Source organism: Microchirus variegatus (genome assembly GCF_963457635.1).
Source record: "Microchirus variegatus genome assembly, chromosome: 4".
Taxonomy (NCBI): domain Eukaryota; kingdom Metazoa; phylum Chordata; class Actinopteri; order Pleuronectiformes; family Soleidae; genus Microchirus; species Microchirus variegatus.
In genome coordinates, this window is record NC_139805.1 from 11,128,682 (window position 1) to 11,141,089 (window position 12,408).

Sequence of the window (12,408 nt, forward strand, 5' to 3'; positions counted from 1 at the left end):
TCCTTGTTGTATGTGTGTGTGTATGGCCGCGGCTGAAGAGGAGCCTTGTCATTGCAGTCTTTGTTGTCATTGCAGAGAGAAACAGCGCTTGAGAAATTGAAGATGCTCTCCATTAAGAAAAGTTTCATGCACTGTCACTGAAAGGTCAACTAATAATTTCTTCCCTGCTTTTTCTTTTTTTTTTCTCTCTCTCTCTCTCTCTGTCTCTCCCTCCTTTCAATCTACCCCATCCCTCTTTTTTTGTCTTTGTTGGACGGTATCATTTCCCAGGTGCCTTGCAGATCGAGAACAGCGAGGAGACGGACCAGGGGAAGTACGAGTGCGTGGCGTCTAATGTGGAAGGCGTGCGCTACTCGTCCCCTGCTAACCTTTATGTGCGAGGTAGGGAGCAACCCAGAGCCAGGCCAGAGAATAATAAAAAAAAAAACCCACACCCACCCATTCTAACTAAAATGTACATTGCAGCTCAGCTTTTAAGTGGCATTACTGTTGAGCTTGACAAATGATAATTGCTTCCATTCTAGCTCAGATGTATACGCAAAATGTCTTTTGCTAAATAGAATTATAAATCTTTTAGCATTGATAGTATTGCCTGCCCATAAGTGTAATTTCATATGCACTGAAACTCCCAAATGTAAAACTATAATTGACCAACTAATGTTCTCTGTTATGATGTTTTGCTCCATTTTGTCTTTCAATGCCCTCCCTTACTCACTCGGAAGGAAATGTGTAGCACAACAAGCCGTATGTCTTTACTTTATCGGTTGTGAGACACCACTCTCTTGCCCGATGTTTATCCCTTCGTCAAACTTCGCCAAAAAAAAGTCAATGTTGTTTTTTTAATACATTTCTTTCAGGTAGAGGAGCAGTACGGTAAGTGTTGATTTTGATTGTATGGCAAGGTATTACTGCCGACCAATCAAAATCTCAACCTTGTAGCCTTCTCCAGTTTTTGGGGATGAAAAAGATTTCCTTGTGGGGAATTAATAGGGAACAATGAACAGAGTGAGCTGTTCTGTAATGTGTACATATGTATATAGAAAGAAATGCTCTTATCCGATAGATTACACATAGTACACTTCCTCTACTTTTCCTCATGGTGTTCTGGAGCATAAATCCATAGTATTCCCCCATTTCTGCTTTGGGGTTGTTATCTTTAACAGTCAGTTGTTTTGGCTGGTGTGTTCCGGCAAAGTGAAGATGTGAAAAAACACTCAGTTGAAGGCGATGTTGAGTTTCATAGGAAACGGGCAATTAAGATTAAAGCTGACCCTCTCCAACTAATGTTGAATGACAGTGAATCCCAGTTGAGGGAGTTTTATTAAATTGAAGCAGATGCATTTTCGACATGTATTATTTATATTGTGCATATTAAATAAAGATGGTATCTGCTCAGTTTGTTCCCTCTGCTGTGTACCAAATAACTTTGTTCCCAATAAATAATTCACTACCCTGACATTATAAAATGGGTCAGGGAGCTGCTTTTTCATTATTATTGCTATTATCATACCCCGTGAGGTAGCGGCATAGGGAGGAAAAATTCAACAGTGAGTAGAGGATGGTAGAAAAAGGCTTCATTATTCATCTTTATCAGCGTCTCTTCTCGCCCGCGTTCATTGCGGAGGCTCACGCCGTCTCCACTGTCATGCAGTAACTCGTTAACGTCAGGTTGCTGTTGCACCTCGGCCCGTGCATATGCAAGATAGAAATGAACGGGTTTCATGCAATTTATAATCAAGAGCTCTACAGGAATCAGTTTGTAACTGTACTGGGAACACTTTGTTGACACAGCACAGGGATGTAGAGTAGCGTCTATGGTTTAAAAATCGCACGGATACTTTGATACCATTTCCAACAATTCATGCAGTCTCCATGAACACTGGCTCCATTGGCATGCTTTTAAAGAGCACACGAGGGTCATAATTGCTCGGGTACTTTTACACTAGCACACTTGTTATGCCTTAATGGTGTCCACCTTTGTCTGTTTTCAGTTAACCTTTGGCAATCGAATCTGATACTTGATGTTGACTATGTTTTTTTTATTTTTTTTATTTCACAAAGCAATATGCACTCGAGATTAGCAGCTGTGGTATGGAGCCATTTGAAGAAATATTCCCTACCAAAACTAAATCCTGCACCAGGACAATTTGAGACAACCACAGAATCAAACAGAATCCATATGCCTAGTGTTACTGATTGGCTTTGACCAACTTTAACTTTAATCGTCTTAAACCGCAGCTGCTAATTTCACACCAAACTGTGTGTTTTTTTTTCTTTTCTTTTCTTTTCTATCTCTCATTAGTTTTTTCTTTATTTTCTCTTTGTTTGGTTTCCTTCTCTAACAAAAGCAAATGCAGCCGCCACAGGAGCCCATCCTTGTGGCTATAAGGAGCTTGTGAAATTTTGAATTATGAGTATGGTACGCTTGATTTGACTCCAGTGGCACCACATTATATTCTTCTTCATAGGCAACAATGTGGCCACTGGTGTGAATCTGATTGTTCTGGTTGAAAGTTTATTGAAGTTGGGGCGGGGGGGCAGGCAAGTGTACTTTCAAGACACGTGTCACTGATAGCAGGGACATGGGGAAAATGAGCGGGAAAAAAGATTAAAGAGAAGGGAAATGTAGCTGCAGCTAAACACCTTGAGGTGGCTTTTTTTACTCTCTCTGTGTTTCCCCTATTTTTCTCTTCTCCTCATGTCATTGTGTTCTGCATCAACCCCTTTACATCCCTCAGAGCTTCGAGAAGGTTGGTGTGTTTTTTCTTTTTTACTTTTTTTAACCCACATTTGAAAAAAAAAAAAAAAAAAATCAACATGTTGAAAAATTTTAGCTGTATGTGCCTATTAGAGAGCTCGATTCATTACTAATTTGAACAAACACTAAACAGTTAAACCAAACTGCTAAATGATTATCAAAAAAAATCTTTCTTTATTTTCAAGGAAGAAATGATGAAAGCAAACCCGAGTAACTCGGGTCTTGTTAATTTACTTTTATGTTTGCATTGTGGGGCCTTTTCTCGTTTTGCATCCTTTGGTATTGCTTCTGCACCTTAAAGCTTCCTTGCATATGTTGTCATGAACCGAGCACGTGGAAATAACAGCACCTGTTGCATGATGGGAGAATGTAACTGCGCTTGCATGCCTGTATAGAATCCCTTTAGCCATGATGGTCTTTTTCTTTATGCATTCCCTGTGTTTTGTTCAATTGATTATTTCTCTTTCCTTTGTTGTTTTTTTAACAAGCTATTTTTTTTATACAACCCTTTTGGATTTCCTTTATTTATTTATTTATTTATTTTTGTGTGTTGTGATTAAGGTGTTGTGTGTGCGTGTGTTTTTTCCTTCCTTTGTTTCAGTTCTATTCCTCAACTTACATTTCTGTTAAAAATTTGTCTTTTGTGTGTCATTTGTTTGTGTGAGTTGTTTCTTCTTCTTTTTTTTCAAAAATGATGCTGCTCTGCCTCTTGAGTCTCGAATTGCAAATGCAAATGCCGAATTAAATAAGTGTGTATACAGCCAGTGTTCCTGTCATCTTGTTTTACGGCAATCCATTACCAAAAAAGAATAGACCTGATTGGACCAGATTGGGATGTATGGTGATTCGGGCAGCCATTGTGGATCAATCATGATATAATCACAACAGCATCACATTTACTGTTGCATTGTGGGTCCTCAAAGATACTTTTGTTTACACATGGTAGCACCTACAGTTTGCATGTGCACACATGTACACACAAATAACTGATTTTCTTTTGGAATACAAGACACAGAGTGAATCAGTCGAGTAACAACAGCAAGAAAAAGGGGCAAACTTAATTTGAGATTTAATAGAACAGCATTAGCCCATCTCTTCTCACGAGCATTAACTTGCGATCTACATTGAATATTATGTCCCCTGCTGTGGTGAAGTTGCCTGCTTATTTTACAGCACCACCTATAAAAAATAGCTGATCTTTAGGGGATAAGTCTAATCTTTGTTATTTGTCTTTAGATTTTTTCTGAGAGAAACCAAAGCAGCACTTTTTATCTAACCACTTTAGGAATCTGCCTACTTAAAACAAGTGTCTGCCCAAACATAATGTTTAGCTATTGTTATTATTCACTGACCAAATAATGCACAAGTCGACTTTAAAGTTGGCACTGATCATGCTTCCTTGGCTACTTGCGGAAAACAGCAGAACTTTGTTTTGCTTCCCAAGAGTTTAATGGCCTACACTAACCCACATATAATCATTCTTTAATTGATTTTGACAGTTTTTTTTTCTTTTGAGAAGATGCGGAGTATAGGTGTAAATCAATTTCAATTAATTTGTTCTTTAGGAAAGTAATCTAAAGAGCATTTTATATTAGTAATTTTAACAGCAGAGTCTGTGATGAAAATACCCCTGTTTGGACTCTTTCATCGCTGCTCATAAAAAAAAAAAGTGTCCACAAAGTTTGCCACAATACAACTAGAGCATCATATGTCCAAATTTGGTGGTTCTACCTAATTCTGAGTCTTATGAATAACACAGACGCAGGAAGACTGGACTGTTATGTTTGCATGTGCATGTGTGGCCTTCTTCAATGGAATCTGCCTGATTTTGAATGTGCATGCATGCCCTGCTATATGCATTTGTGTGTAACGTTGGGAAAGAAAGCTAGATTACACCTTGTGTTTTTTAACCGGCCAAAACAAAACCCTGCCATCTCTATTAGATGTTTGTCTCAAGGAGTCCTGAACTTAATAGCCACCTCTCAAATGACGTTGAATCAGAACTGCACTAATTACCTCTCATTCTAATGCAAATCCATGGTTACGCTCCCTAATGCTCACCTGAGAATATCCACTTCCAAAGCATGAGCACAATGATGAAACATACCTGCGGTATGATTTGGCTGCTTGTCATCTATCTGTAAGACAACAGAAAAAAGGGACACGCTATGAAATCCCGTCAATTCACTGCTTGTTAATATTAGATACCACTGCCAGGATTCCTGTCACTTCCCTTCAAGTAACAATTTCCATTTTGATGAGCCGCCCATAGTGACTGTTTAGCAGTGGCACAGCCAAGGTATGTTAATACAGGCCCGACCCCTACAGCTTATATGTAAATGCCATTGGCCTCACCCAGCAAGTGTGTCTAAAGGATCTTCTTACTGCGCCTGTGTCCTCAGGCGGAAAGAGGGTGTAATCTCAGCTTCAAGGTGACACTAAAGGCTGCACATTATTTTGGCTTCCCCCTTCATTTTGGGGCAGCAAAGTCTGCCTCACCAAAATGGCCGATAATGTCCACCTTCTGACCTCTGTTTTTTGGCACAAATCCCTCCACAACACCACCCACTACTAGAGTTAGTGCAGTACTCTGGCGTTCTCTCTCGACTGCTTTTCACCTCGTCCATTGTGAGGCGTCTTGTCTTTCTCTCCACATTGGGGCTTGAAACAAGAGTATATGTTGTTAGTAGTTCCAATGAAGGGTACATGTTTGTTTTATTTTCTCTCAATTCCAAATGGGCCGGCTGGGCTCCTGGTCTCTGTGAATGAGGAGCCTGTCCATGCAATTGGGATTCTTTATTTTCTTTCCCTGGCACTACATTTTAAAGGCAGAATATGAGACCACACATATAATGTACTGTAGGTACACAAATACATTATTGTGACATCTTACCGGACCATTGACATGACCTATTTTGCGTTCACTCATATCATACAGGCCTGTGTCTAGTTGTACAGCGGTGATTTATTTTGCGTGTGACACTGACATTTAGTTAACGTTTTCCCCCAAAGATTGTTCTCGATTTTAAGATTTCTTATGTAATCTCTCACGGTTATAGTGTAAAGTGCTTTAATATCGCGTGACCTTGAACTCCTGACCTTGTAGACTCCTCCCGTGGCTTTTTGGCTTAGTGATATGCAAGTTTTCAGAATTCACTTTCCAGCCCAAAATGACCAGCATTTGGTATGTGGCTGACCTTTGTATTGCCCATATTGCTCTGACGGTGTAGGTACTCAAAAGGTGAAGAGAGATATCTTCCTGTGGGGAAACCTCATTCACTCAGCCACTACAGCTCCCGGTCCATTGGCTGACCTGAGCCCCAGGGAGAGAAGAGCAGCATCAGACTAACTTCCATTGAACGTTTCCCCCCCCCCCAAAAAAAACAAGGCCCTGTTTGCCTTATCCATTCTTTTTCGATTTGAGGCAAAATTCAGACAGAGACAAACCATAGTTAAAAAAAACATCTAATAGTATTGATGCATACCTCTTTGTTGAACACAGCTGCACTCTGGTACTGTCTATGCTGTTTGGACTTAGTTCTTTTTGTGGATTTGTCCAGTTTTGATTTTTCTTTTTTTTTTTGTGCGTGTGTGTGTCAGGAACATTGCTATATTTGGGAATGAATGGCATGCCTGGATGGGTTTGGGTGACATTTTTTTTTGGATTGTATTGGTTCTCTGGTGTGTGCCCAAGTGGATGGAGGTGCACCTATATCCTGTATGTCACTCATGCCATAGCCACACCCATGCATGTCTGTGTGAGGAATGGGCTGCCCTTTCACCTTTGTTGTGTAGTAAGATAAATTAGACTGCAGAAATATTTTTTTTTTTTCTCTCCCTAAATGGTGGGCTTTTCCCTTTTTTTTCTAGTTCAACATGTTTTTGTAATTATCTCCCATTTGGACATCATGATTATGCAATAATAACTCTCAGGGCAGGATAATGTGATATCTCAACCAAAACATGATCTGTCTCAGTTGTTTCAGACACTTTTTCTTAGGAAGGCCAGGGCAGAACAAATTATTATTTTTTCCTGAGCCATATCTGGGTGTAACTGGGTGTAATGTTTTTGTTTTTTTTTGTCATTATCTTTGGATATCTTTGGATATTTTTTTTAAACAATACCCTCCACAAAGGATTACTTTCTTCAGATGACAGGAGTGAACTTTTTCTTAACAAGGTTAGGTCACCTCTTGCCCAAGGTAGCAACATAACTGACATTAACAGCAAATTAGAGGACTGAGAGAATGTAGAGTAGTTCAGAGGAGAGCAAATCACAAGTTTAGTTTCAAAGTTCCATCTTGGTTTTATTTCAACTATAATTATGACTGGGGATTTTGTGATCTCATTGTACATAAAGCAAATCGCAGGGTTTTCTCTGACTGCATATGAAACAGCTGTTAATACGGCTGTTTTTATGTACTGGAAAGCTTTGCCCATAATTACATGTGAGCAGCATTTCAGTGACCATGTGTCAGTACAAGTCAGTTCTCGTGTAAATCCCTCAAAGTGTGTGTAGGTGATATTTGTCTTTCAGACCGTCCCATGCAACGATCTTATGAATCCCATTTGGATCGACACGGTGTTATTTTTGGAATGCTACCTATCCTTCATGTCCCTCAGTCTCTTCCTCTGAATCTTCCCTCTCAGTTCCTACTCATTCAGCCCCCTCCACCACCACAGCACACACACGCACACACACACACACACACACAAACAAACGTCACATCCACCCAACCCAAGACTTCCCAAGATGCATTTGCACTGAGGTGTTCTGAGGAGTTTAAGTTGGGGAGGAGGGGGCGTGAAGTTGATTCTTGATTTTAAGCCCCAGTGTGTGAGACCTCCAAACCCACTTTGAGTCATGTTTCATTTATTTATTTATTTATTTGTTTTGTTTGAATTGAAAATCACAGTCTCCTTATTCTATCCCCCACTTATGCCCTCCTCCTGCTCCTCCTCCTTCCCTTTCTGCGACAACCCAAACCCCTTCCCCCCACCTGCGTACTGTACACAGTATGTCTGTACCCATCCGTCACTGTCTGTCTGCTCGTCTCCCTCTGTCTGTCTTCTCGTTTGCGGTCTTGCAGCTCGAGTCTGTTTTGTTCTGCCTTGTGTCTTGTCCCTCATCCCTGTCTTTCCTGTCTTGTCTTTCTGTCTCTGAGTCATCTCTTCCATTTAGTTTATGATGGTTTACTTCCACATCCGTATGTCTTTCCTTCTCTCTCTCTCTCTTTGACCTTCTGTGCATCCCAACAAACATTTTGATACTGATATATCTTGATATATCTCGATATCTGATATATTTATATATATATATATACACGTATATATGTATATATACATACATATACGTATATGTATATATGCTGTGATCTGCTTCGATATTGAACATTTTAGTCCTATGTAGATGTCCATAGCTATTGCCTTAACTTTTCTGTAAATCCACAATGTATTTCAATTGTTACTGTTGAGAGTAGTTTAAACTGTCATTTTATTTTCTAATAACTGTACCTAAACGGTGGCTGTTCTGTGGCTGGATGCAAGATAGTATCTAAATAGCACAGGTTCCGTCTAAGTCATTTGGGCTTAGGATTTCTAAATAAACACTAGAGTCGCTTACCTTAGTTTTACGTAGGTAAGGAAACATCTGTGTTGTACAGGAACGTGTGTGTGCTCAGAATTAGAGTTGAACACCTCTTGCATGTCATTATCTGTCAAGTGCTTGCTGGGATGCCCTCTCATGAACATACAGTGTTTTTGCTAACTCATACTCTTGCATACTGTACACATGCGCGCCTATGTCTATACCAACGCACATAAGAGCTCTATATAGATATACATCTGTACTGTGTATATACACATACACACACACACACACACACACACACAAGTACATGGTGCCTTTCACGCCTTCGCGTGTCGGACTCATTATCAACCTCCTTCCACTTAAATTTCAACTCCTATCCATTTGAGGTTCTCCCTATCTACCACTCTAAGCCGTCATTTTGCCCTTATTCATCTATTTCTCTCTCTCCCCTCTCTCTTTTTTTTCTTAGTTTCTTGAATTTCTACCCTCCTTTTATCCAGTTCTGTTTCTCTGACTCCAACACACTGTGATACTAGATTCTCCAGTTACAACCGTAGTTCTTTCTCTGTGTATTTGTAGGCACATTCCTTGTTCCTCAGTACTTATTTTGTCTTTACTGGGACTGCGATGTGACAATGTGCCACCATCACATTTTGTCACATTAGCTGAAGAAAAACAAAAGTTCACACGGCATTGAAGAGGGTTACCTCCCCTTTATCCTCCTCCAACCTTCCCTTCTTTTTTTCTTCCTCTGTCACTCTGTGCTTCTCTGGTCCCTTTCTTTCTATCCTTTCCTCAGATGCCTTATCCTCTATCTTGTATTTCTTCTCTCCTCTCCAATCGTCTTTTGTCTGGGCATGCTAGCGACCCTTCAGTTATATTCCTCTATGCATTTTATCTCAATTCTTATATCTGATTTTGTTATCATTTACTTCTTAATTTACCTCGGTCTATTTATGCATGCTGTCTGTGAAACTGATAGCTGCATCTATCAATGGAACCGTGTCAGATCTTAATAAGGCTTTGTCCAGTGGATCTACCCTAAACCACAAAAATCTGATTAAAGTTTCTCATCTTTAAGATATCTAGCAAGTAAAGACAGGTGTCAAATGGAACCTTGCACTAGAAGGTGTTTAGAGACTTTGTAGAGATGGTCAATTGCTCCGTAACCCTACACTTCCTGTGCTGTGGGAGAAGCCTGCAATGGCCTACTTCCTGTTTGGCACTCGTGCTGGAGAGGACAGGAAGTTCCAGGTTGCTGTCTTGACCTCATGTGATAGCATCACCACACAACCTTTACTACACTCTTTTGTGGTTGGTGATCAGATTATGCCATAATTGCATTTATGTCAGCAGTTCAGCTCCAAAGATGAGAAACTCGTAATAGATTTTTGTGTTTCTAATTGTGCTGTGATGGGTCAAATATTGGTCAATGGAACCTTGTTGCTATGAATCGTTGCTTTATTGTTAATCTATATTGTTGTTGAAGCAGTTCTGTTAGTTTAGTTCCTTCTCATTATTTGTATATTTTTATTTAAAAGTCTACTTTTTTATTTTGTGTTTTTGTTCACATTTTACCATGTTGAACCTTTTTTGTGTTGAGCATTTTCTTGAGAAGGGTCCATTTTCATCGGCCTCTCTTGTTACCTCTCCCTTTCTCTTTTTTGACTCCCTTGCCCTCTTTTGTCATCCTCTCCCCTTCTTCATGCCTTCTCGCAGTCCGGCGGGTGCCTCCTCGTTTCTCCATTCCACCGACGAGTCAGGAAATTATGCCTGGTGGCAGTGTGAACATAACGTGTGTAGCGGTGGGGTCGCCCATGCCTTACGTCAAGTGGATGCTGAACTCGGAGGACTTGACGCCAGAGGATGAGATGCCAGTGGGCAGGAATGTTCTCGAACTGAGTAGTGTTCGTGAGTCAGCCAACTACACCTGCGTGGCCATGAGCAGCCTTGGCATCATTGAATCTGTGGCACAGATCACTGTCAAATGTAAGAGATACCGGTGCTTAGAAAGAAGATCATCTTCGGTTACGTTTGAATTGTACAGAACACTGCATTTAAAATATTTAATATGTTGATATATTGCTCTCTGTCATTATAAATGATTTCCTCCTTCTTGTCTCATCACATTAACAGCTCTCCCCAAGCCGCCAGGCACTCCCGTGGTTACTGAAACCACTGCCACCAGCGTGACCATTACCTGGGACTCAGGAAACCCTGACCCAGTGACTTACTATATCATCCAGTACAGGGCAAAGTCTCCAGACAGCAAGTACGAGACAGTGGATGACATCACCACTACACGCTACAGCATCGGTGGCCTTTACCCCAACACCGAGTATGAAATTCGTGTGTCAGCCGTCAACACGATTGGCCAGGGTCCTCCCAGTGAGCCAGTAGAAACTCGGACCGGAGAACAAGCCCCGGCTAGTCCGCCACGAAACATTCAAGCTCAGATTATTTCCCAAAACACCATGATGGTGCGCTGGGAAGAGCCAGAGGAGCCCAATGGGCAGATCAAGGGATACCGGGTTTATTACACCATGGACGACTCCCAGCCCATGAGCCTGTGGCAGATCCATAATGTCCAGGACAGCATCATCACTACTATCCAGAGTCTTGTTCCCCAGGAGACTTACACAATCAAAGTGCTAGCATTCACCTCTGTAGGAGACGGACCCTTCTCAGAGCCCATCCATGTGAAAGTCCTGCTTGGAGGTGAGGACTGTTAGTGTCAACTAGATGAAGTGCTGACTTTGAAATATCTCTTTTTCATGTTTGGCACTTGTGTATGAAGTGGGCGATTGCGCAATGTTAAAATTATCGATACCAACTTGTTAAATGAGTCTTCATGTGTATCTTTTCTCCAGCCTTTGCTTGGGGAAAATGATTTTACATCAATTGAAGGACATGTTCAGCTGTCAATATTTGTATACAACTTTAAATTGAATGTGGATTTTGCCAACTCTTCTTCCTGACGTGCGAGGTTCTCCTGGCATCAGAGACCCCACAAGAATCGAGCACAGTCGTATCTTGCTTTTCCAGGAGACTGTTTCTTTATCATTTTACGGAAAATGCCAGATAAAAAAAAAATCAGATTTCATTCGCGGACTGAGATTTAATCTTTTTTTTTTTGTCACATTTTCATTATTTTCTCTCTCTTTTTTGGTAATTGATGAGTATGATAATAATGTATCTCTTTAACAAGATCTTCTGTGTTTTGTAGTTCCAGGGCAACCATCTAAATTCCGCTCAGGCGCTGTGTCTGACACCAGCATTGAACTGACCTGGGAACCTGCCTATGAAAAGGAAGGAATAATAAGTTATGAACTTCGCTACTCTGAAGGCAGTTTTGGCACCCAAGTAAGAACTTTCTTTATTTTTTTCTTTTTATTTTTTTATTGTTTAGTGCACTTATGAGTTCTACATCATATCCTAATAAACCAACACATTTGCTTTATGTGCAAGTGTTTTAGATCAGACTTGCCCATAACCTTTTTCTCTGTCCAACAACAGATGAAGAAAACATTTGGACCCACATCCTCATATGTTGTGGAAGGGCTCCGCCCAAACACTGAGTACCACTTCTCCCTGGCAGCTATTTCAAACAAAGGCATTGGAGCCTTCACAAATGACATATCCCAGAAGACCTTGCAAGCCAGTATGTAAACCCTTCTATTGAGTCATCTCTCATGTTTTACTAGTGGGTAGGCTAACAAAGAGATTTTTCCCAGAAAAAGCAGTGAAATGACTTTGTGCCTTTTGTAGACCGATACTCGATTGAATTCTTAAAAGGCTGTGTTTATGTCCGATGTGAGTTCTCTACTGCATCATTTGAACTGTGATTCGGAAAACATGAACTACATAACTAACTTTCTTGCCTGACTCTTACTGAAACACGTGGTTTCATATTTTATCATTTGTCCATATATTTGTTAACTATGTTACAGCGATATGACGATGATATCTTGTACCTCAGGTAAAATGGTGTTTGCAGTGTGAACTGATTGTTTTTTTTGGGGGTGGGGAGGGATTTCACAATCTTTTCATTTTATCTCAT

At 40.5% G+C, this 12,408-nt stretch overlaps 1 protein-coding gene across 1 annotated transcript in view; it reads left to right on the forward strand.

Annotated features, from left to right (window-relative positions):
• Positions 1-12,408, forward strand: part of ptprsa (protein tyrosine phosphatase receptor type Sa) — a 115,666-nt gene that overhangs the window by 49,598 nt on the left and 53,660 nt on the right. The window contains exons 6-10 of the mRNA XM_083888060.1: positions 271-381; positions 10,068-10,337; positions 10,485-11,066; positions 11,575-11,711; positions 11,865-12,009. Of these exons, the coding sequence (XP_083744186.1) occupies positions 271-381; positions 10,068-10,337; positions 10,485-11,066; positions 11,575-11,711; positions 11,865-12,009 (1,245 nt within the window). The remainder of the gene's footprint in view (positions 1-270; positions 382-10,067; positions 10,338-10,484; positions 11,067-11,574; positions 11,712-11,864; positions 12,010-12,408) is intronic.